General features: G+C 39.4%; 3 protein-coding genes and 1 non-coding gene across 6 annotated transcripts in view; 2 read left to right on the top strand and 2 right to left on the bottom strand.

The window, feature by feature from the left end:
• Roc2 (Regulator of cullins 2) overlaps positions 1-25,513 on the bottom strand; it is a 28,111-nt gene that overhangs the window by 955 nt on the left and 1,643 nt on the right. Inside the window, exon 1 of one of the 2 annotated variants that reach the window (XM_017138919.3) lies at positions 7,552-7,591. The exons of the other annotated variant lie outside the window; for it this stretch is intronic. Coding sequence (XP_016994408.1) covers positions 7,552-7,576 — 25 coding nt within the window. The 5' untranslated portion in view covers positions 7,577-7,591. Of the gene's footprint in view, positions 1-7,551; positions 7,592-25,513 lie in introns of those variants that run through there. 2 annotated transcript variants of the gene reach the window in all.
• LOC108055544 (uncharacterized) lies at positions 685-2,466 on the top strand. Its single transcript, XM_017138917.3, has 3 exons — positions 685-1,322; positions 1,376-1,711; positions 2,078-2,466. The coding sequence occupies exons 1-3, from the start codon at positions 1,263-1,265 to the stop codon at positions 2,222-2,224; spliced, it is 543 nt and encodes a 180-aa protein (XP_016994406.3). The 5' UTR covers positions 685-1,262; the 3' UTR covers positions 2,225-2,466.
• TRNAM-CAU (transfer RNA methionine (anticodon CAU)) lies at positions 9,138-9,210 on the bottom strand. Its single transcript has one exon. It is a non-coding gene; the product is annotated as a tRNA-Met (tRNA).
• Positions 15,172-24,992, top strand: Tret1-1 (Trehalose transporter 1-1). 2 transcript variants are annotated; one of them, XM_017138915.3, is made up of 8 exons: positions 15,172-15,247; positions 17,738-17,997; positions 18,600-19,534; positions 20,433-20,583; positions 22,465-22,590; positions 23,102-23,887; positions 23,951-24,236; positions 24,308-24,992. In XM_017138915.3, the coding sequence occupies exons 2-8, from the start codon at positions 17,893-17,895 to the stop codon at positions 24,493-24,495; spliced, it is 2,577 nt and encodes an 858-aa protein (XP_016994404.1). In that variant the 5' UTR covers positions 15,172-15,247; positions 17,738-17,892; the 3' UTR covers positions 24,496-24,992. The 2 variants fall into 2 exon arrangements, with proteins under 2 accessions (XP_016994404.1, XP_070068736.1); XM_070212635.1 differs by lacking the exons at positions 15,172-15,247; positions 17,738-17,997; positions 18,600-19,534; positions 20,433-20,583 and adding an exon at positions 21,864-22,367.

Raw genomic sequence — 25,513 nt, 5'->3', positions numbered from 1 at the left:
AGAAAATATTCACACCAAAATCGGCAAAAACGTTCATTCAACAAAAGGTGGACACATAAAAAATAAGTGCTAAGTAAATCACAATTCAGCAAGCCTTTCCCCCGCTTTTGATTTCAGTTATTTCGATTGTTGTTCGTGGGAGAGGTCACTGTACTGGGCGGCCCGAATTGGGAACGCATCGTTTTTCACTGGCGATAAAAAATTTTTCTCAGAACAACCGCCGAAATTCGACAAGTCAATGCAAAAATGGTTCAATCAGTGGCTCATTATAGGCACAGTGGGAAAAATTTAAAAGTTTACTAAATGTACAAATTTGAAATTCGAAAAAGGTCCCCCAAATTAATTTATACTCCATATCAAATTGGGAAAATAGGTGATATGTTTTGCCATAACAGATGTTTTGAAAGTTTAGGATAATAATAATAGTAAATAAATAAACCCAATGATATTTTAAAATTTTAAACAATATTATATTTTTAATAGGCAATACTAAAAACTTTTTTAATCATAAATTAAGCCCATCATGATTTATTTTCATGCCGTGTAGCGGGCATCACCTGAGCCGCTTGGGATACCTGGTGCAGGTGTTGGTGTTGACATTTCGAAATACGATCGCGTCGGCAGAAATTTACAATACACCTTCGAAAATGACAATCAACAGAACAAGCAGGTAAGGTAAATGCGTCGTCGCCGGACGGCTTGTGAGGCATCACGTATACGCCGCTTTGGCTGGCGTTGCATCGGAGAATTCTGCTGACCCGTAGAAAACTAAAAACAACGATAGCCACAGAAGAAAAAAAGAACAAGCGAATTGTACACCCCGCGTGAGTCAAGGAATTATGTTTTTTTTTTTGGTGTGAAAATCGCCTCACAATTTCCCCTGGTTTTAGCACTTTTGGGTAAGCGAAAAACGATCACAACAACAGGAAATTGTTAACATACTTCCAAGAATTTCATGATTTTGTGTAATTGAAGTAGAAGTCAATAGCCATTGGTCACGAACTATGGTCTCTAATCGGGGGCTTAAATGCGTTCTATACACAAAAATTGCTGGACTGTTCTTTTCCCGGGTCTTTGAACTAGTGAACTGTAGTCAAAAGAAATGGCGTTGTTTGTTGTGAATGCTTTTTTAATTGTTTTTAAATTAGAATAATAATTATAGTATCTCTGATCGGATTTTAATCGTTAAATGGTTAGTGTTGTTTTTGATAATTAGGCGTTGTTTTTGGTTTAACCAAAGCCCTTTGTTTCATTCGATCAAAATGCTTTCAAATGGGCTTTTATGGTTTGCCTTGTTGGCTGTTTTAGTGCAGGATTCAGTGGTACGGATATTTATACGGTTATTATCTCAGGCTGTATCATTTATTTTTTATAGGGCACTCGTCTTCTGAAGTTCACCAATGTCAAGTGCATGGATCTACCCACTTCACGAGGATTTACCAAATACGAGTACTGCCGTCTGAAAGTGGTACGCAGGAATCTGGTGGAACTTTCCCTGAAGGTCAGCTTGCTGAAGCTTCCTATCCGTAACTTGACAACCAGATTACAATGCTTTCAACGGCGAGATGGCTATCGACCCTTTATGTACAACGTTCTTTTCGATTTCTGCAAGCTGATGTCCAGCAGTAACTACGAGTTATCCTTCGAAAGGTTTATTTTCGATGCCATCCGGAAGCAGAGTAACTTTAATCAATCATGTCCTTGGAAAGAGGTAAGTTTGATAGGATACGTTCCAAAAAAAATATCTTTCAGTATAAAGTATACAAAAGAATGTTTTTTAAATATATTTATTAACATTTTAATCACTGAATAACCTTTATTTTTGTCGCTTGCTATTTAAGTTTTGTTCAGCGAGATTTTTTTATAATTTATTGCGATTTGGATTATAAATTTAATCTGGTTTGATCAGGCTATTAACGCTTAAAATATTCCATAATTCTGGATTCTAGATCCATATATTTTGTTAGAGTTCGTGATTAAATCCAGATTTTCGGCAGTTACTAAACCGTTGTTTTTTGTATAGCTAAAATTGTTTACCTTTTGACTTCCTGCCCTATATTAATCCATATTTTTCCAGAACCACATGACGGTTGAGAAGTTCGCCCTGGATCTCAGCAAGATCAACATGCCTGTGCCCGCCGGAACCTACCGCTTGGATTTCACCTTTTATGCCTACGGCATCGCTCGCACATTGACACAGGTGTTTTTCGAGAAAATCGAGTGAAACTCGGGCGTCACAAACTTGTTCTTAGTTTTATTTAAAGCGCCCTAGATTGCGTAAGTTATGAGCCCCGAATACCCTCAATAGAATGGCATCAGTGTTTCCAATTTGCATACACCAACGATTTGATTTTCTTGCCGTAATAAAAGTCTGTGTGGCAAGTTAAAGTCAATCAAGTCAATAAACAATTACGGGCAGTGGAAAATTTTTTAGAGGGCTCGGCCTAGGCACAGTGGAAGAAATAAAGTGTGCCAGGCGGGGAAATTACTTTTTTTCTCCCTCAGCTCATACATAATCAATCAAAGCACCGTCCGGAGGCAGTTTTCATTTAAATAAATACCAATATGGCAAATTGATTCATTTAGGTAGAACGATATGAAATACCCACGGTACAGTTAGTGGAAAAATATGCGCACGAAACTAACTGCGTCATTGCATATCTGCGAAGTTCTCGCTCTGCGACAAGTTTTCTTCGAGTTCAATTGCGATCGTTTAGCAGGGCTGCCCAATGGGGAGGGGTGTGTCTGGGAATCTGTAAATCAAGTCAGGCGGATCGGTATTTGACTTCGCTTTATAGGCCCATGCATATGCATAGGGCAAATCGACAGTTGAGCCCGCGACGAGTTAATTGCACAATATGCATTTGCTGTCAGATCGCAGACAAACGAAACGTGACAATGACGCGCCCACCTCAGCCGATTTAAGCCGAGCTCACCTGACTTTGCGAGCCGGAAGCTGACCGTCTGGCTACCTGGAGAGTTCCTAAGTCAAGTGATCTTAGGGCGTTCGACAATGTTTGCCCATGAACGTAACAGTTAGGAGCTTTGAGACAACTGCCCCTAGATTTACTTACTTGAAAAAAAATTTGCTAAATTTGCCATAGAAATTGCTAGTGTTTTGAATTCTCTTACAAAGGTTCCTTAAAGTATGCAATCCTTTGGTCTTTGTATCAAAATATATTCTTGCCTACTTTTAGACATTTTTAAAGTTATTTCTTTGGAGTAATGCTCCTTTGAAAGCATAGAAAGCATCCTCATATTTTTAACAAATATTTGTGGATCAGTAAGATTCTATCAGTTTTAAAGGTCTCTAAAGGGCTATCTCGCTCTACTTCGAAATTCGTACTCCTTTTTTTGAAGTCAGAGAATCTCCCAGAGAGAATTCGGTAAAATGATATTATTTAATATTAATTTTACCATTTTACAATATTTGCCGTTCGCATGTTTTTTTTTGTTTGTACTGTAATGCGTTGCCCTAACAGATTTCTGTTTCTGACCGATTAACCCATATACCCCATTACCTATAGAGTGTGGCTGTGGATCGGCCGGCAAACCTGTCCGACATACCTGACAAATTCGTTACTGCTTCGACTTCAGGTCTGCCGATACAAGTCGACAGCCGACTGATTAAAAATTCCAGTTTGCTGCACCTGACCAGACGCTAGCCGACTGACTATATAGATAGATAGGCGAATCGGACCGGATCGGAATCGGAATTGGAATGGGATCTAATCGAGTGCACGGCAATATGCAAATGCAGAATGTCTGGCCGTTATGCAAGGATAAGTTCAAGGTTGGCGGGTGCATTAGCGAATCTGTCTGGGATCGGGCCTAAATATAGCCTTTAAATGGCGGCACATAGCGAGTGATCGAGAATTTTCGCACTTGCGACCCACGTTTTCTACACCTCGATGGCTATTTTATCGGGGCCTCAATATCTACGTCTTATCGTTGCAGTCGATTCACCGACAAATTGGTCACATGCCCGTCATTATTATCAAATAAAAACACCTCTTAACGAGGTAAAAAACAAGAGAGAACGCTATAGTCGGGTTGTTGTCCCGACTATCTAATACCCGTCACTCAGCTAAAGGGAGTGCGAACGCTGTGCCGGGTTGGTGTCCCGACTAATAATCGTAACTCAGCTAAAGGGAGTGCGAGGGAGATAGATATATAATTTTTGATTGCGTATAACTTTTTAATGAATGGTCCGATTTGAAAAATGTCTTCTACATTTCGATAGGTATAAATATACACAACAAAATTGCATTTATACTTCTCGGAAATCTTTAAAGATGTGGGCGCAGGACCCATTTTAAAATCGTTAGTGGGCGATTGTGGGCGTTAGAGGGGGCGTGGCGCTCGGCTAAAATAAACTTGCGCTGCGTAGGAAACCAAAGAATATGTGTGGGAAATCTCAACCTTCTAGCTTTTGTAGTTTCTGAGATCTCAGCGTTCATACAGACGGACAGACGGACAGACAGACAGACAGACAGACAGACAGACAGACAGACAGACAGACAGACAGACGGACAGACGGACATGGCTAGATCGACTCGGCTAGTGACCCTGATCAAGAATATATATACTTTATGGGGTCGGAAACGCTTCCTTCTAGCTGTTACATACTTTTGCACGAATCTAGTATACCCTTTTACTCTACGAGTAACGGGTATAACTAGTGACGACCGCACCTTCAACATACAAAAGTTCTGATATCAACATTTGTGACGAAAAATTATTACACTCGTCATTAAATAGACTTTCTAATCTTTTCTCATTCGGCCCGCCCTAGCAAACTATTCCAGCCTTTTTCTCTTTACAGGCATTTTCTATTGCAGCGTGACGAATGAGAAAAGATTAGAAAGTCTATTTAATGACGAGTGTAATAATTTTTCGTCACAAATGTTGATATCAGAACTTTTGTATGTTGAAGGTGCGGTCGTCACTAGTTTTTTACCTCGTTAAGAGGTGTTTTTATTTGATATCAGAAGTTTTTGTTTGTTTACATTTGCTCTCATAGGAGCTAATATATACATTTAAATTTAAATTGGTCAATCATAATTTTTAAACAATTGTATTTTAACAAATTAAGTTAAAAAGGCGTTGAAGTATTTCAAAATACCTTTTAAACGAGGTATAGCACATGTCTGTACCTTTAGTAGTGTAGAACTTACAAACTAACGAAATTTAGCTATTTTTAGCTTTTTCCCGCTAAAGTAGCGGCTTTTTCCAAAAGTCGTAGAACAAAAGATTCCTATATGGAACTCTTAAGTGCAAATTTACTGATTCCATGACCCTAAAATACAGTTCGGATACCCTCCCACAAAATTCAATACTCAGGGAGCGTTAATTGTTCGAGCTGGCAAAAGTGGCTATTTTCGTATAAAAATAACTTTTAAACGTGACTTTTTACAGTAATGTGTTATATACCAAAATTTAAGGAATCTCAAGGGCTATACAGTTTAAGGTTTTAAAGAAAATCGTTAGAGCCGTTTTTGAGAAAAATAAAAAAAAGCTAAAAAAAAAGTTTTAAAAAATTGTTTTTTGTTCATATTTTTTTAATTATTACATTTACACAAATTGCATATAGAAGGCGTTTATAGCATTTAAAAATACCTTTAAACGAGATGCAGCACAAGTCTGTAGCTTTAGTAGTATATAAGTTACGGATTTCCGAATTTTAGCTATTTATAGCTGTTTTCCCGCTAAACTACCAAAAGTGGTAGAACAAAAGTTTTTCATATCGATGTGATGAACGTCATATCAAATTTTCAAAACTTAAAAAACATGTTTTGGACAAACTGACAAACTGACAAACTGACAAACAGAATTAAATTTTCATTTTGGGAAGACGAAGGAAATCTTATTTTGGCTATAACTTTTGAACGGAGCGTCGGATTTTGACAAATGACCCCTTATTCGACGGGTATTTTCAAAAGGAATACAACTAAAACATTTCGAGGGGGCATTTATCCCCACCGGCCCCAACAGCTCTAAATTTCGAAATTTTCACTTTTTCACTTTCACCGCTCTCTCTCCCAAGCCAATTAATTTTCTTAGAGTCTTGGTATGCAATCCTGTTAGTTTTCGCAATACCTTTCGATAGGTGTATCATTCATTATAATCGGACCATCACAGTAGATTTTCATTTCTTCGTGTATATATAGTAGTCGCCTTCGCACACTCTCCTGGTGCGCTTCGTCACTACATGGACTGCCGTCCATAGTGATTAATATTTTATTATTTATTTGTGGTTCGTTTCGCGTGTCACGTTGCAGGTGCCTTCATCTCTTTTGTTTAGCTATCTCGGTCTCTTTCCTGCCCGCTCAACTCGTTTCGCATTTGTTGTAACGGTCTCGCTTACGTGACGTCATGCACGGGGGCTTGTCGCCCAGCAGCCAGCAAACAAAACAACAACAGCAACAAAATGCGATAAAAAAAATGAAAATCAACCAACGAACGTGCCCCCAAAACCAGCTCTTCGTTCTCTGCTCTTTGGATTTTCCGCTCTTTGCTCTGTGCGAGAAATGCTCTCTTAAGTGCATCCTCATCAAAACGGTCGGTTAATGGGATTTTTTATATGCACTATCAGAAGAAACAAAATTATTGCGCTTGCTATAAGATCAGTACTTCAAATGTTATTTCTAAAATATTTAAATATATTTTTCTAATTAAAATATTATAAATTATAATTAATGTTGCTTATATCATAGGATCAAAGCGTTTTCTTCCTCAAAATAAATAAAATTTTGAGAACATTTTTCAACAACCCCTTCACATAGATTTTAATTACATTAAAGCTTTTATTTTAAAGTTTCTATATTCATTTGAGAAAAATGATCACATCAAGCTCTAAATATTTTTTAAATTAATATCGATTACAAATTTGTATAATATAATTACTCACTAACATAATTAAATAATGGAAATCTCCACTTTGCCTCGTGGAAACTTTGTAGTGAGGGTGATGTTTTCATTCGTATCTTAAATCACATTGCCATATCGTTTCGTGGAAAGTCGCACATGTGACCGAATTGAAGGTGTGAATGTTAGTAGATAAATGTTAATTTTTGCAGAGCGGTCGGGTGGTGAGTAAAATAATTCAGGCATTTAGAAGAAATTAACAAGCTAAGAGCAAAGGGATAATGCCTTGGGAGCGTACTACAAAAGTGAAGACAAATATTTTGTTATAGTTCTAAGATCAGGCAATTAGTGGGTGATCTTTGATTGGGTAAACAAATATGTACTACGATTTAATCTCAATCACTTGCTTACAAATCATTTATTTATAAACTTAGCAAGTTACTCATCGCAGGTCACTTCCTTAATATCTTTGATATTAGAGTTTGGTAATGGACCATTTAATTTATAATAACATAGCGAACTTGAAAACTAAAAAGACCTAACCTTAGAGAAAAAAATCTCGAGAACCTTAATGCATTGCATATAGCCTACAGATACCAAATGAAAAGACACAGCGTAGCATTTTCTGGCTCGTTCCACTTACGAGTGGGCAATATCTGGCACATTCAGATACTATATACGTACAGATATACAGATACCATACGTACATGACCGATCACATGTGCAAGAGATCGGAGAACGAGGCGAACACGGTGCAAACTTGAAATTTATGGCGATCACCAAAGAACCGAATCGATGGATGGTTAGGGGTATCTCAGAGGGGCAAAAATAAGAGAAGTATTCCTCCGATGAGAGGCTGAGGCACTTTCTCACTCGCTCACACATTCAAACATCACTTGCAGTCGATGAATGGAAAATTTTGATTTTCGTTTTTGTTTCAGAGGAATTTTTTTTGAATCTCTGTACTCCTGCATTTGGACTTGCCGATGCGAGTGAATGCCCCTGGTAATTTTCCATAAAATTTTCCGCTTGCCCTAAAATTTGTACTCCGCACTCCATCTGTTTTTAACAGATCTTGGGGATTATTGTCTCCCGGATTGGGTTTGAAGTTTTTGTCAGTATTGGTTTTTTAAAGGCTAATATAATGCTACCGGATCTTGCTGACCTTGCTTCGAGTTTTTTTTTTTGGCACGCTTTACATAAGACATGCGACTCGGACAGGTGCAAAAAGGTGTCATATGGAAGGAACAGACAACTGAAGACAGCCGAGGGTTTGAAATCTAATCCTATATACATATGTAGCTGCAGTTCCTCGAAATTTGCAACTGCACTAGGGGTAAATGCTAGAATTGAATACCGTTTAACGAGCTTTTTTTTAATACAACAATTTTTTCCGAAAATCTGGTGTTTAAATTCTTTTATAAAAAAAATGTATTAAACTTTTCATTTTTTAATCAATTTTTTCGTATTCTTAGAAAATTGTTTATAGTAAAGTATTGTTAATATTTGTGTTTTTAATGTGCATCTACATATACGAGAGACATGAATTTTGAATTTTAAACTCCGACCTATGGCAAAAATCTGGTTGAATCAGCCTTAACCCACTGACAGCCGCGTGACATTCAGTCGGCGTGGGTGTGGGTTTTTGGCAAATATTGACATCTCGCATCATCCCGGGTTCGGTCCGGGTCTGTTCGCTCTGATCTGATCGTTGCACCGCCTGTGGACGGTTTTATTTGCTTTGTCTCGATCTCGTTGCTAGCTGGAAGAAGCTAATGTCACCCGTAATGACCGTGTAATTACCCAGTTTACGTTAACTGTAACTGAATTACGGGACCGCCTTTTGTAACCGTAATAATCCGGGCCACACGCCAACGTAATTTTATGACAGATTTTGTTGGTACATTCGCAATTTATGAAGGGACTCTCAAATGCGAAGTCAAAATATTTGAATAAAATAAAAAAGTGCAAAGTAAGTACAAAATAAATTAAGCTGCACACACCATATTTGGTAAAAATATTTAAAGCAAACAAAAAATTATGAGAATTGATATTACAAAATGAGCACACTTAAAATGAAATAATACCAAAACTAATTACTTCAAAAAAACAAAAAAAAATTGTTAAAAAAATAATTTGAAATTACTACAACTTGTATAAAAATAAAATGTTAGAAAATATACAAATTTTAAGTGATTAAAATTTGTACAAATCAGTTTAAATATTTCCTTGGTTTAAAAAAAAAAAAAAACTTAGCAAAAAAACGTACATGCCCCGGGTGAGGCTCGAACTCACGACCTTAAGATTATGAGACTTACGCGCTGCCAACTGCGCCACCGAGGCTATGTTCTTCGCGCCGTCGGAGTGCAAGTTGAAACTGGCCACGTGGCGGGTTCTCGAGCGGGTGCGAGAATATATGGGATTCGAATTTAGTTCGTCCCCAGACTTTTGTTTTTGTATTCTGTTTGAAAACAAAACGATATCGAAATTATTTACACAGCGTTGAACATTTTTGCACGTAAGTCAAGGCTATTATTTATTACTTAGCACATAATGTGCCCTTTTTGTTGTTTAATTTGTACAATCAAAGGTTCTATTGACATTTTTGTGCTTTAATTATTGACTTTTATGAGCAATAGATATGCTTTGGAATGTTTGGTGCTTATAGATGGAAATAAGTGAACTTCCAGAAACTTTTTCAAAACCTTTTTTGCATCAGCCAGTTAATTAACACGTTGAAAACAGTTTGATTAGTGCCAGTAGACTGTCGTACGATAGTTGATCTACCCTCCACCCCTTTTTAGTTCCTCGCCAAACGGAACCTACATATGTATATTGTTTTACCCTCGAAAGAATGTGCATATATTCATGAGATGATTTATAAATAAACGCCATCAATTAAAGCCGCCAAAACCAGACTCAGTTAAGTATTTTAATCTTTGCATACTGGCTGGCAGACTAAAACCGTATGACTAACTAGTCAAGCCAGACGCCGCCGTCGATCGTCGTTTTGTGTGTGGGTTTATTCCTATATGTATATAGGTATCTCGTGGATATCGTATGTGTATATATTGTAGAGTTAAGTTTTCTATTAACGCTCTGACGCAACTTCGCAACTTTGAACTGGTCACTGGCGGTTGGTGACAGAAATCCAGATAGACAGACGGACAGTGTGGCTTTGACCTTGGCTGAAGGGCACTGGTCTTGCCATTTAGCTCGCCTTAATTACCTGGATGTCTGAGTACCTCTCGCTGTATCACTTTTTCTCAGTCAATACACGGAAAAAATATAAGTAATTTTGCACCTGATCTACCAGATATTACACTTTTCATAAATATTGGACCTCTTATAAATATTTGTTTGAAATCTCTAGATGTTATAGTAAAAATTAATAGATCTTAAAAATAATTAAGGCCACATACAAGTGCAAAATGACTTTAAAATTGAAATCAAAAATCCTTAAAATAATTATAATTATCGACCTGATAGTCATATATAATTTTTTTCCGTATACAACTAAAACAGGTCTCATGTGCACACGTGTTAGCTGTTGTACTAGGTAAGCACTTCCCATTGAAAATTAGCCGTGTATAAATAGAAAACAAAAGTCAAATTCTAATGATTAGCTGGCCGAACGAAGCTTTTTTTGGGAGAGCGCGAGAGCTTTTTGCTAGGGGGCAGCGATCGATCGATCGATGGAATGGATGGGTGCATCAATGACTTGGACTAAGTTTAAAGTACGTTCGAGGGGATTATAAAAATTTCTGCAGTCGTCACAATCGGATCTAATCGGCAAATCAAATGGGCGAGTCAAAGTCAAAGTCTGATTGGAGAATATAGAAGTAGAGCAAAGTCACCGTGTGGAGCTTAATTTGGCTTGCATGAGTGTGTATTTGGGGGCTCTCTTGGTATTAGTTGGAGGCTCGTCTGGTTTGCCAAAAGCAGCAACGTCACCACGCACACACAGCCACTTGAATATTCAGCAATAAATATGTAGTTGATATATGCACAGCAAAAAACAGGTCGGAATGCCAACGTAGAAAATATATTTAAATTTTTTTTACTTCAGTTTCATTCATTTATAAAAAAAACTTACATTTCCTCACTAAAAAGGTTATTAATGCAACAAAATCATTGAAAAAATTTGTATAATAAGATTAGATCAACTGTATAGGAAAGATCCTTAAAAAGTATTTCTGTCCAAAAAACATTACTTGATTTATATTTAAATCTTAAATCGGCAGATACATTATATTTTTTCCCGTGTGATTAAAAACAAAATAATTTTTATTTAGGTGGGCGCGTGACGAAGAAAAGAAGGGATAAGAGCGAGGGGGCGGGCATCACATGCTTAACTTAACTTATTGGTCTCTTTTTGCTTTACATATTTTGATATCTTAGCGCTAATTTTAGCTGCCAAAAAAAGAAAAGAGCAGAAAGAGATCACGTGTGTGTGTGGGCTCTCTTTTTTAGTACCACTCTCTCTTACTCGCTGATATTGATGTGACTCCAAAGCCAATTAGATAAATAAGCTTTTAATGGTTTTTGCCATTTGTTTCAATTTGACTTTGTCGAAGTTCTTTAATTAGCGTCTGGAAAATTTCCGCTCACGTATAAGAATTTGTTTTATTTTTACAGTGGACCCTCGTTGGAAAAGTCTGATGCAATAAATGCGCAATTGCATCAGCTATAAAGTCGCGCGCCTGCGCCACCTTACAAATTTCATAGGTTGATGCACTCTCTTTGGGTTTCTCTGTTGCCAGGTGCTTCACCTCTCTTTCATTTTCTATCCCTCCCTGTCCCACTATGTAGCCCCCTCTCTTTCTTTATATATATACCCCTCTCCCTCTAGTGAGTACGTGCAGCTGGGGGCTCGTCTCTTTTGGCATTTTCTGCGCTTGTTTCGGCATTTCTGTTGTGGTTTTCGCTTATTTTTTAGACTGGTGGAGCTACTAAAAATAGACCTAATAGGAAGTGGGTCTGTGATTTGCGAGTACAGTTCGGTAATTACGTGAAAGCTCCGTGTCAATTACGTCATGTGCTGGGAAACAGAACTGATAGGCGTATCTGCAGGGAGATAAGTTAAAAGCCTTGAATGCGAAAAGCCCGTTAATGCGAACACCTCATTATGCTATAATGAATCATCTAAATAAGTGGTGTTCTCAAAGATATTACGACCTACAAAAAAATATCATTCTGATATTTGAAAAAAATTTTATTTCAATATTGATACCGACTTTGTTTGGGAAAATGAACTTTACTTTTTTCCCAGTGCTGTTACAAATTCAAACCTTCAGTACTTCATACATGTGCAATTATTCCAAAGTTCATTGCACTTTCGTTTTTTTTCACCACTTTAAATTCCTATTTCGCCAGCTCTTAACTCTCATTTCTTACCCCTTCAAACATCTTTCTCTCCCTCTCTCGATTACTGTCAATCAAGTTTTGTATTCAAACATTTTTTGCTTGCCGCCTTTTTGACCTTCCCGCAGATCGAGAAACGACAACATTCATCAAAATTTGAGAGCTTAACTATTGTTTTGTGTGTATTACTTTTCCTCGATTCCGACTGAGCCTTGAGTCATGCCAAAAAATAAACACCATCCAATCCGATACGAACCGATCGTAACTTTGAGTCGAGGGCAAATGACGGTCGATGTGGTGGAAATGGAAATGCCGAAGTATCTTACGCGTGCTACGAATGATCGTGATTAAAAACTTTCCGTTAATTGTTCAAAATATTCGATCAGAGGCGCAGATCAGCGGGGGGTCCGAATTTCAAAACAGAGGCTCGTTAAAATGTTCAAAATTATATATGAGAGCCTAAGAACCTTTAAACTGATAGTAATGTTATCGGTTGTGAGAATTTAAATGCTTGGTAATGCTTTTGATTTAAGCTATAATCTTTTTCGTGACTAATAATGGTAAGCAGATATTTTTAAAGTCAAAAATCAGAACGATTAAGTAAATTGTTAGTGAGAGGAAATTTTGTTTTAGCTTTGTTATTGCTATACATCACTATTATTTTATTTTATTATGTTAAACAAAATAAATGTAGTCCTTTTTTATTTTTGTCAGTGCTCTAATAGAAGTTCACTTGGGATTACTCCATACAGGTCTAAACTTTTCAACAATGCATTATATCAACCGAAATTCAAGTTAATCTGAAACTTTGTCTGATTATTGAGTTGATTACTAAATATATCAAATTGTTGAAATACAGTTCTGGGTATTTCTTTTGGTCAGGGTGACCCCATATGACCAGCCAGTTTTTCGCGCAATGCCTTGTATCCGTATCTGTTGCCGTTTAGACGTATCTGTATCTGCAAATAAAATGAAACCGGCTGGCGGGCCTGGTACTTGGAAATTGTGTCGTCTCATTGCGCGCAATGTTTATGCCATGTTATGAAATAGAGAGACGAGCCCCCCGCGTCTTTTTTGGGGGCCCGTTTGGCATTTTACACCAAAATCGAAATAAATAAACCAATCAAATAATAATAAATAATCGAGAGTGCCGCAGAAGCACGACGCACTCGTGTCGCGTTTAACGCTTATTTCCCCCAAATCATCGCGTCGTCCATCATCGTTTGTTTTGGTTGCACTTGCGTCAGGCCCCCGAAAACTAAAGTGAGTGAATTGATATTGACATCGACTGGCGGACACAAGGAGTCACACGCAAAATGTTTTCCAAGGCTTCCAGAAATTTGCACGCGCCTCAAAGTCAATTTAATAACAATCAATTGAAAATATGTGAGTAAATAAAAATCAATTGGCAGGCACTCACACAGAGCCACCGAGGAACCGAGGAACTCTCAGCATCCGTGCCGCAGCAATTGGTCATTGAGCATAACATAACCATAACTATAACCACGTAGCGGCCAAAACAAATCAATAAAAATATAAACTAAAAGGCCACGAACGGCACACCGACTGCGGATTTATCCTTAGACGATTTTTCTTGCAATTAAGGTTTTTGAGTGCTACTATATGATTTTACTTACTTTCATGATGAAGTGTATACAATTTCAAATTATTATTATATTAAATAAATCAAGGGAGAAACCCGTCACTCAGGTAGCAATGCGAGAGAGGTGGAGATTTGATTGCGCATAACTTTTTAATGAAAATTTACTTTATGGTGCCGGAAACGCTTCCTTCTACCTGCTACATACTTTTGCGCGAGTACAATATACCCTTTTAAAAACTTCAAACAAATTCCATTATATAAAATTAATCTCTGTACTTAGAAAATGGCATATTCTAAAATGTGGTTTTAGGTTTGTGATTTATGTTTTGTGTAGATTAGGAACTCTGATTTCAGTTTTAGTAACAAGTATGATTAATTTCTTTATATTTGGAATTTTTTGTGAGCCACAGGGGCTTTCTTTTTTAATTGATGACTTTAGTTAAAAGCTATTATAATCGACGTTTTAAAAAATAGTTTTTTAAATGTCTTTGTATTTGCTGTGACAAATATATTTTTAAGACGTAAACAAGTTAATTTCAATAAACATCAAAAAAATTGTTTTAAAATCTCCCTTACTATAGTGACACACAATAAAAAAAATTTAACATTTTAATTCCTCGACTTTTATAAATTTTCTTGGTATTTTATTGTGGCAAAAGTGAGGAATTAGCTAGAATTCAAGGTCATAGTTGGTTATAAATAACTCAACAATTTAGCATTTGAACACACTTGCACTCGCTGAGGAGTGAACCTCGGACTTTCTGGGATTTAAAAAAAAATGACTTCAAAGGAAACCCCTTTCGGTAGGTAAAATTCATTGCATACCTTCTGGCGTTTGACTGTGGAGAATTCTTTTGATGTCCACTAAACTCTTTCTTCTGACTTTAATTTGCGGTCCGATCGCTATGAAATTTTCGATGGTTATAAGAAGCACAAAGATGCCTCCAAGCCAAGAAACCCCTTTCGCAAAAAGTGTATTAAAATGGGTTTTGCATGGTGCCACTGGGTCGCGACTTCTCTTTAAGAACACGCGTCATCCTCTCTCGCAGCCTCCAAATGGCAGGAGCAACAACAAGAACAACAACAACAGCATTGGAGACACCTACGACTAGGAGGCGACCCACACACTCAAAGACCCCATTCATTCATGCCTTCTTTTCGACCTTCGTTCTCTCTCACCAGAAAACCAAAATCCAACTCTCCCCAGCCCAAACTCACCCATACAAACGGAAAATGAGCGAGAGAGGGCGAAGAGAGTGCCTGTTTTACCGTTGGGGAACAACAAAAAGCTCGAGCGAATAACTCTTCTTCTTCCGCGACGAAATCGGTGTGCGCTATATAAACGTTGCGCATTCGAATCTCGAACTTCAGTGCCACAATAGTGGATATCACATTTAGTAGTTTGTTCCAAAGGTAAAAAGACACAGAAATCGCCGCAAAATTATATCTAAAACTAAAAGCAAAAAAGACTTTAACCAAAAACACAGTGTTACACTCGAATTCCAGTTGGTTATTTTTAGTTTAGTTTCCGAGCAGTTCCGGTCGCCACCTTATCGCGTTTCTCAAGAAATGTTAAAGAAACTACTTAAGTAAATAAAAAAACACAGTCTCTGGGCTGTCTGGGCAAAGGAAAAAAGAAACAAAAAACTTGCCAATTTATGCGCATTTTTGCATACTACGTCAACCTAAGAAATATTTATGAACCAAAATTTTAATGAAACCGCTGCGGACTGCAAACTATTTTACGTAATGTGCGAAAAAATGTTGTAAAAGCAAGAAACAAACGAAAAAGAAATGACAAAAACTATTTGCCAAGGGTAAAATGCAATTTTCGAGGAAATAAAGAAAAGTCGAGAAACTTTTGGGAGAGTGGCGACCGTGAAAATTCTTAAATTTAGACAAGAACACTTGGTTTTCATCTCTTACAAATATCTGAGTGGTGTAGTGAATTTTGTGAGTGGCGCGCAAAAAGTGAAAACAAAGTTGAAAAAAGATATATATTTTAATTTCAAATTCGAGTGTGGGCGTTGCGTTTTGCGCTGCTAATTGAAGCGAATTTACTTATAATACCCGTCTGGCGGCTGCCTTTTGTTAATTTGAGTTTCGATTACGGTTCTGTTAATCTGCTGTCAGCATGAAAAACGTTTTTTAAAAATAAAATGCCCACAAGATCATGACGAATACGAATACAAAATACAAAATCGCAACGTTGCACTGTTGACGTAGGCTTCGCACCTGTGTGGGTTTTGGGTTTGAATGTGTTTGTCTCGACCGCGTAAGAGCGGGTTCATTCGGCACGTGAGTTGGTTTTTATTAAGAGAGACACGCGACAGCTGGTTAAAGAGCGGGTTTGAGTTAACCCAACCTGGGCTTAAGAGAGCGCCCAGCGAGAGCAGCGAAACGTGCTGCGATCTCTTCGCCTCGCAGGCCCCCAAAAATATGTGTCATTTGCCCGGCCGCCCACTCACACAGGCGGCCTTCAAGGTCAATGGCAACTTTTAGCGCCTTTCGCGAAAGAATTTGGCGCTGCAATTGCGTTTCAGGCTGGCGAAAAGCGCAACACGTTCATTAGCCAATTAATGGATAACTAAATGGGAGTCACGCGGAAAAATATTTAAATTAACTATTTTTAGAGGAAACCACACACGGAAAATATATAAATATTTTAGAAATAAATAAAGTAATACCAAAATATAGAAAACAGATTAATAATATTTTTCGATTTCTTTCTTGCTAAAATTATGTATTCTATTGAATCAACAAGTTATTGGTTACAACAAGTTTTTTGGTTAATTAAAAATACAAAATTATTTTAAAACTGTATTACAAATTTTAAGAACATTTTCCCCTGTGTCGCAATTAAACATTTTGGGTGGGATGCCGCGCCCCCTCATACATGAGTCTTACTAGCGTTATGTCACGCCTGCTGATATTTGCAGGAAATTCCAAATAAAGAATAGAATCGCAAAATATACTGACACCCACTTGTCCAGTAATAGAATGAAAGAGAAAAGCAGGAGGGCATGGGTGGAAAAGCGGTGGCCAAAAAAAAAACGCAGACAAGTCGTCGACGTCATGGCGCCCACACATTTTCCCAGGCATCACATGACGCAAAGTGAAAAGTCAAAATAAATACAAAAAACGAGTAGAACGAAATTTGACAAAACCAAACAAATGAAAATATTTCCCTTTTTTCCGCGATGCGGTCATTAATCAGCTAATATATGTACAAAGGAAAGTGGGTGGAAAATTTTTAAAATATACGTATTATATTCATATTTTATACCCAAATGCCGCATGCCAAATTTAAAAGATCATAAATAAATTCAAAGCTGCCGGGAAAAAAAAAGCGAAAACACACAAATTTTCGTGAAAAGTAAATAAAAACAACTATGCGTTGAGGAAAACACTGCTTCCAAAGTGGCTATAAAGTTGGTCACATGTGGAAATCAAGGACACTCGACTACAGAAAGTGGGTGTGTTGGGTGCTAAGGGGGCTCGAGCGTTATCTAAAACCCAACCCATAAATTCTTGGCGATAGCAGCACCAGACATCAGACGATTTTAATTCGACAAGCTACAGCTGATATAGTGCATTTATCATTTATCTTTTTAAGTACCCAACTATTATTAGGCTTTGGGCGATATTTTTTCAGACATCAGACCATTCCAATTAATGACATTATATGTAATAGGTATATATAGTTGCGGTATATCTGTGCATTTTAAGTAGTCAATTGTTATCAAACAATATTATAAAAGCAATACGATACGACCAGACATCAGACAAATTAAAACTACTGATAAATGCACTTTATAAAGTGGAAAGCTACTGGTTAACTTTATTATCGGAGTATTATATAATTTGCAACGCTCTATAAATATCTCCTATTTTTACTTTCAGCAAAGACAAAAAAAACCAATTAATCCAGAGAAGAAACAATTGTTTACTTGGCCAAGTGGAAGACACCAAAACAAGTGAAAATCTGTGACAAAAACAAACTCCCCAAGAAAAACCCACTAGTTCAAGTTCACCTATAAAGCTATAGAGCTGATAAGATGAGTGGACGCGACAACAGAGGAGCCGGCGGCGGCGGAGGCGGCGGTCATCAACCGCTGAGCAGCGCCATGGGCAAGCTCAAGGAAAAACTAACCCGAGTAGGTGTAAGTATCTCAAAAGAAATAATATTGGGGTAGTCAACGAGCCTGGAATCCAAATTCACATCAATTGAAATTAATATTCTACGATTAATATCGATTTGAATATGGTTTTTTGTTCTAGAAAGTTAAATATATTTGTTAATATTCTAAAAACTGCTAGATAATATAGTGTTTTAAAAGGAGACTTTTAACTAATCGATCACAAACTAAAAAAAATCCATAAAAATTATAGAGCCACGAAATTTGAAAATAGTCTAGAACATTATATTCCGGAAGTTATAAAATGATTTTACGATCTGTTATATTTAACAAATTAAAATTAATTTTGCCATACGTTAGGGTAATAAAAACTTCCTATAAGAGCCAAAAACAAGGCTTTTGAAAGCAGCATCAAGTGCGCACATGGCGGATGATAATGCTGGACCTCTTTCAACCTTTGAGATTGGTGTTCAAGAACATATCTGGCGACTTAATCGCAATGTTTACGGTCGGTTTGCGGCGGTTTAATGATGGGATGATGGAGAGGCTTCATATTTATGCCATGCTTATGATTCGATTTAATTAATTCGCGACTGTCTGTCGATACGACTCGATTCGATTTGCAGGACGAGCTGGGCTATCATCGCGTGGAGAGCAATCTGTCCACCTCGAATACAGCCACCAGTTTGGACACAATTCTCCCGGAGGATCCGTTCCTGTTTCCTCAGGTCTCACCGCAGAGACATCCACAGACCGTAAGGACACAGCGTTTGCTGGAGGACGAGCCACCGCTATCGTTTCGCCCGCTCTTGGAGGACGACGACATCAACGAACCACCCACCAACCAACAGCAACAGAGGACTCCGCTGCGAGCCAGCGGCAGTTTGGAGTTGACCCCCTTGCCACCACCGCCCACTTCCTTGGAGATCCGCGAGCATCGCGATCGCCAGCAGAGAGGTGCCCAGGGTGACGAGCTGCAGCGCAGCAAGCAGAGCTTGAAGGGATCGCGAGTGTCCTTCGAGCGCAGGGATACCGGAAATAGCAATACCAACAACCTAAAGGCGGCCGAGAGCAGTGACGAGGACAGTTTCGAGGAGAAGAGAAGTGGCTTCCAGCAGCAGAAGGCGACGAGCGTCGATCACAAGGGCATCTTGAAGGACCTGAAGCACATTTTGGCCAACGACAACCGGCGCCAGTTTCAGGCCAAGAAGCACGTCTCCCTGGACGTCAAGGGCACACGCTTCCTGCAGGATCTGCTGAAGGAATCGTCCTCCGAGGAGGAGTTCCACAAGACGCGACGCGAGTTCCAAGGACGCAAGCACCAGAGCTTGGATCCACGCGTCACCTTCAAACTCGACAAGGTTCTCCAGGGCTCGAGCACCGACAGCGACGAGGAGGGCGAAGACGCCGAGCACAAGCGCCTCATCCATCGCCCCAAGGACATCACCAAGCCGGTGATCATCGATCTCAAGGATCTGGAGAGCGAGAGCGACGAGGACTTCCTCACTTCGCGCCAGCACTTCCAGCAGCAGCGTTCCATCAGCACAGATTCCCGCAAGAGGTGAGTGTCGTTCTCGTCTATAGGAAATTATTGATAATCATAAATCCCCAATCCCAAGAATCCGAGCGCAGAGTAGGTCGATAGCATTGTGTTGGAATCCCCCGATAGGTCAGAGACAGGGGTTATGTTCCGCATTCTTTTGCATTTCGCTGGACTTTGTTATATAGCTAAAATTAAGTGAAATTAACATTATTGCAATGTCTTTGGGCTATCGAAAAAAACCTATACAACTTTCAGAAGAAAATTTTTGAAAAAAATTGAATGAACTTTGGATATAAACTTATCAGTTAACGATTTTCATTATCACATATGTATATAATAACATGAGATATAGAAAGCTGTCATTAATCAAATATTTCCAGGAACTGATAAGTTCTCTGAAATGGAGTCATAATATTCCAAGAAAGATCATTAAAGACGATTTGCTCAATGCTGATAATAAACATTTTGTATATAAAGAATTTAGAGCAGTAAGCTTTACTTAGAAAAGAGTGAATAGTACTTGTTTATTTATTTTGGCGCATTTAACTTGAACAAGGTCCAGCATAGTAAATATGGCTCAAAATAATAATGATTGAATAGTAAGCTACTCCAAATAAAATCATAGTAAATAGTGCACAATCTGCGTAATTGAATAGTTAGCTCTCTGCGTGCCCAAGATTCGCTTTCAAGCTATTTGCGCACTTTCGTTGATTAATTCAATTCCAAGTGGCATACAAATTGGGATCCCCTGACGCTGCTTTGACTATTTTGAGCGATCTTATAGTATCTCCGGCTCGGGCTAATCCGCCGTACACGCGCCTACGCAATGAGCCAGCTGGACAATAAATGACTGTTGGCCAACGCAACCTTCCAATCCAAAACTGACACGCAATTTTGCAACCTTCTCCACCCGCAGCCGTCGACTGTACGAGATGGACGAGATGGGCAACAAACGTGGCGAGAACATCCGTCATGCGGTGCCCTTCGTGCGCCAGATAACCGAGGATGGAAAGCCCAAGCTGGAGGTCTACCGTCCCACCACGAATCCCATCTTCATATGGACACAGGTGGGTCAAAACATCAAGCACTTGAAAAAAATCTCATTCATTCATTGCAACCTAAATAATTTACATTCAGACAAAAAAAATTTTTTTTTTTAATTTCTTTTTTTTAACATAAGATTTGATTGCTAAATGCTATAATTTGATAAAAATTAGTTTTTCAATTTTTAGTTGTTATTTCTAACAATTATCCAAACAAAATTTCACAATATAAAACAAGAGGGAACGTTATAGTCGGATGCCCCGACTATCAGATACCCGTTACTCAGGTAAAGGGAGTGCGAGGGAGATGGAGATAGAGATAGAAAACGTTGATCACGCATAACTTTTTAACGAATGGTCCGATTTGAAAAATTTCTTCTACATTTCGATAGGTATTGATAAACACAATAAAACTGCATTTTTACTTTTCCAAAATATTAAAATTTTTAAAATCGTATCTAAGCGATGGTAGGCGTTAGAGGGGGCGTGGCACCATTTTGAAACAAACTTGCGCTGCGTAGGAATTCCTAAAATCTGCATGCAAAATGCCAATCTTCTAGCTTTTATAGTTTCTGAGATCTCAGCGTTCATACAGACAGACAGACGGACAGACGGACAGACGGACAGACGGACAGACAGACGGACAGACGGACAGACGGACATGGCTAGATCGACTCGGCTAGTGATCCTGATCAAGAATATATATACTTTATGGGGTCGGAAACGCTTCCTTCTCCCTGTTACATACTTTTGCACGAATACAATATACCCTTTTACTCTACGAGTAACGGGTATAAAAATTATCTGAGGGTTTGAACTCTATCCCTCCGCTTTCCCATGCATTTATTCAAGACTTTAAAATACTAATAGGATTACAATTTTTCGAGTGTATCCTCTGGGCTGCTCTAGCGAAATCCAGGGGCGGTGGAGGACATGTATTGTCCGCTCGTTAAGCTCGTTGGCGCCTCCCGGGTCCCGAGATTATGAATGGCACTAATGCGACCATAAAGCACTCGTTGAGCAATTTAAGGGGCCTCCAGATTGAGCTACGAGCGTGTGGGCCATTTGAGCTATTTTCGCACGATGCGGCCGCCTCCGCGTTTGAGTCGGAGTCGCTTTTGCCTTAATTGAAATTAACGCATTTAGTTATGGCCGGACTAAAAATATCGCTTGCCGTCTGATGGATGGATCGTATCGGATCGGAATAGATTGTGTGTGCGCTGAGAGGTAAACTCTGACAGCTGAACCTGCAACTTTGGCCGATGTTTTGCAGTTGCAGTTCGCACTCGAGCTGGCGACGTTCGCTGAAACAGCCTCAAACCGCTTTTCAGAATCGAATTCCGGCGTATCGCCTTTGTCTTTGTCGCAGGAAAACAAACTGATAAGCCTGGTCTTGATCAAACGCTTGGGAACAGAATCTCTCAGTCACATTAGCGATATTGATCAGCACTCGGTGGCTTCGTGTACGTGCCTGAGCCTCGTAAAATCACGGCAAAAACTGTTCTCGAAAAATTGAAAACTAGCGAAAACTGCAACTGCCACTGCAGTCGGGCAAAATGACAAGTTTCAGTTGAGTTTTGACGAGCGTACGCGCCGAAAGCATTCCATTCCAAGGAGCAAAGTGAAAGGCAGCAAGCACCTAGCTAAAATCAGCTATATCCGCAACCTCGTTGCCAGCCAAAAACGGTTTTAGTTTGAGACTGAGACAGAGAAACAGCTGCGGGATGAAGATCCTAATGCGAGCGGACACCCATGTGTCCTTCTCCGTGCCCGTGGAGGAGCCCAAGGCGATTTGTACCTTCTCCCAGGTGCCTGCTTTACATCATCACAGAAAAATCCCCATTCATTTTTGCAACCCAGAAAAATGTATTCCTTACTAACTGAAATAATCTCTAATATTATCAGGTCCTGGCCGCCTTGAGCGTTTCGTTGGGCTCCCTAGTGGTCGGATTTTGCAGCGCCTATACTTCCCCTGCTCTTGTATCGATGACCGATAGGAATCAGACCTCGTTTGAGGTCACCCCGGATGCTGTAAGTACAATGATAAGAAAGAATCTATTTCGTGGAAATTGGTTGAGGTCTTTGTTTAAATTTCCCAGGAAAATTCGTATGAGAACTGTACTAAAACTGTTTAAAAATTCTGTAAACTAAAAAAATATTATTAAAATGCTATGCTTTTTGAATGTTATTCTTCAACTTTAACACAAAAACTACAAAAAACCGTAGCTTGAAAATTAAAAAAAATGTAGATTGTAAATCTGATAAAAGTTAAAAATCCTTTTTTTAAATCTTATTCTTCAACTTTAATAATTTCAGTAGATTTTTTGGCTAAAGAAAACCGTAACTTGAAAATTAAAAAAAATGTTATAAAAGTTAAAAATCTTTTTTTAAATGTTCAAACACATAGATTGAACATTTAAATAATACTACCTTTATATTAAAATACCAGCATTAATTGACTCAGCTTTCTCAACCAATTTCATAATGATACTTTTTATGAAGAAACCCCATCTAATCACTCAAAATTCCTATCTACTTGCAGGCTTCCTGGGTTGGTGGCATCATGCCGCTGGCTGGATTGGCAGGTGGTGTTGCAGGCGGACCCTTAATTGAATACCTGGGCAGGCGCAACACGATCCTGGCCACAGCGGTGCCCTTCATCGTTTCCTCGCTGCTCATCGCCTGTGCCCAGCATGTGGCGATGGTACTGTGTGGACGATTCCTGGCGGGTTTCTGCGTGGGCATTGCCTCGCTGTCACTGCCCGTTTATCTGGGCGAAACTGTGCAGCCAGAGGTGCGCGGCACTTTGGGCCTGCTGCCCACGGCGTTCGGTAACATTGGCATCCTGCTCTGCTTCGTGGCGGGCAGCTTTATGAACTGGTCCATGCTGGCCTACTTGGGAGCAGCTCTGCCCGTTCCCTTCCTCATACTGATGTTCCTGATCCCGGAAACGCCACGCTGGTTTGTGAGCCGCGGACGGGAGGAGCGTGCCCGGAAGGCTCTGACCTGGCTGCGTGGCAAGGAGGCGGACGTCGAGCCCGAGCTGAAGGGCCTGATGCGATCCCAGGCCGATGCCGATCGCCAGGCCACCCAGAACACCATGTTGGAGCTGCTGAAGCGCAACAACCTGAAGCCGCTGTCCATCTCTTTGGGTCTGATGTTCTTCCAGCAGTTGAGCGGCATCAATGCGGTGATCTTCTACACGGTGCAGATCTTCAAGGATGCGGGATCCACCATCGACGGCAATGTCTGCACGATCATTGTCGGTGTGGTTAACTTTTTGGCCACCTTCATAGGCATCGTTTTGATTGATCGGGCGGGCAGAAAGGTGGGTTTGCAAATCATAATTTCAAGTAGAAACCATTCCTTATATATTTCCCTTTATTTTCAGATCCTTCTGTATGTTTCCAACATCGCCATGATCTTGACCCTGTTCGTTTTGGGCGGCTTCTTCTACTGCAAGGCCCATGGTCCGGATGTCACCCACTTGGGTTGGCTGCCACTGAGCTGTTTCGTCATCTACATCCTCGGCTTCTCGCTGGGCTTCGGACCCATTCCCTGGCTAATGATGGGCGAGATCCTGCCGGCCAAGATTCGCGGCTCGGCTGCCTCGGTGGCCACGGCCTTTAACTGGTCCTGCACGTTTGTGGTGACCAAGACCTTCCAGGACCTCACTGGTGAGTTCAGCTAGCTCAAAGCTACAAAATAGAGTTGCTTAATAATTGAGATTTTAATTTTTTCTTTGCAGTTGCTATGGGCGCCCATGGAGCCTTCTGGCTGTTCGGTGCCATCTGCTTCGTCGGCCTGTTCTTTGTGATATTCTATGTGCCCGAAACGCAGGGCAAGACGCTGGAGGACATCGAGCGGAAAATGATGGGCCGTGTGCGCCGCATGTCCTCGGTGGCCAACATCAAGCCATTGTCCTTCAACATGTAAACGGCGTGTTGCACAGGATCTGAATATGCGATCAAACCAAATACTAGACTAGTGCCTTTAGTGCTTAAGAAACGTGTGTAGGCGCAGTGGGTGATCCTGACAAGAAACATACCTACATTTTACAAGGACCCCATCCAGGCGCTCTGATATTGTTAGTCCTAGCTAACTTGTAATGCTTAGCAAAAGAATTTCCTTTCTACACGCATAATTGTTATTATTATTTATAATCATTAAGTGCATAGTTTTATTATGTAAATTATGATTTTTAGCACTAATCTGTTGACATTTTGATAAATGTTGCGTGAATTTATCGGTGTAAAAAAATGACATGAATCGTAGTTAGTCGTAGTTAAAAATAAAACCCCGAAAACACCAAAATCTCCCTGAAAAATACACCAATCGGCTATATATCGAATATATATTGTACTATACCTAAGCTCTAAGTGTATCTATATGTAGACTAATTTAAAAAAAAATACAATTCAAACCAAACACAAGTTACGTTTACTTTCAACGAAAAATCGGTTAGAATGAGTGGGAAAATCGCTTTGCATACGACCTTCAGAATGCGGTTTACAGTTCGAACAATGTCAGCGCCTCTGAAACGTGAGTTTCATTCTGAATATATCCCCGCACTCGGTGCTCAATAAATTCATATATGTAGGTATTTGAATGTCTAGATGACCAATCGGCTAGATGGCCATTCCAGAGGCACATGAAATGCAAATATAGAAACGCATTTGCTCGATTTTGCACTGGCAATCATCGCAAAAATCAAGCTGCCGACACTCGACTGAATCGCCTCGATAAGGAAGAGCGTTACATGGTCCTCGCAGCGGATCGGATTGAAACGGTTCAGGTTCGAGTCTTATCGGCCGGCAATTAAGCGAGTTCAAAATCGAATCAACAATTGCGAAAGAAGCATCCGTGTAACGGCTGGACGATCAAGTGATAGTCGCTCTAGAAATTGTTTACTCTTCTGGGGAATTTACTATAGTATTTATGCTTATACATATTT

The sequence above is a fragment of the Drosophila takahashii genome, chromosome 2R, assembly GCF_030179915.1.
Source record: "Drosophila takahashii strain IR98-3 E-12201 chromosome 2R, DtakHiC1v2, whole genome shotgun sequence".
Classification (NCBI taxonomy): Eukaryota; Metazoa; Arthropoda; class Insecta; order Diptera; family Drosophilidae; genus Drosophila; species Drosophila takahashii.
This window is presented reverse-complemented; position numbering and strand designations above follow the sequence as displayed.

Bases quoted from the DNA above. Each gene is read 5' to 3' on its own strand.
- LOC108055544 (XM_017138917.3), top strand. From the start codon at position 1,263: ATGCTTTCAAATGGGCTTTTATGGTTTGCCTTGTTGGCTGTTTTAGTG. The intron at 1,323-1,375 runs GTACGGATATTT...TATTTTTTATAG, and splicing joins TTTTAGTGCAGGATTCAGTG to GGCACTCGTCTTCTGAAGTT. The intron at 1,712-2,077 runs GTAAGTTTGATA...ATATTTTTCCAG, and splicing joins AATCATGTCCTTGGAAAGAG to AACCACATGACGGTTGAGAA.
- Tret1-1 (XM_017138915.3), top strand. From the start codon at position 17,893: ATGAGTGGACGCGACAACAGAGGAGCCGGCGGCGGCGGAGGCGGCGGT. The intron at 19,535-20,432 runs GTGAGTGTCGTT...CTCCACCCGCAG, and splicing joins AGCACAGATTCCCGCAAGAG to CCGTCGACTGTACGAGATGG. The intron at 23,888-23,950 runs GTGGGTTTGCAA...CTTTATTTTCAG, and splicing joins TTGATCGGGCGGGCAGAAAG to ATCCTTCTGTATGTTTCCAA.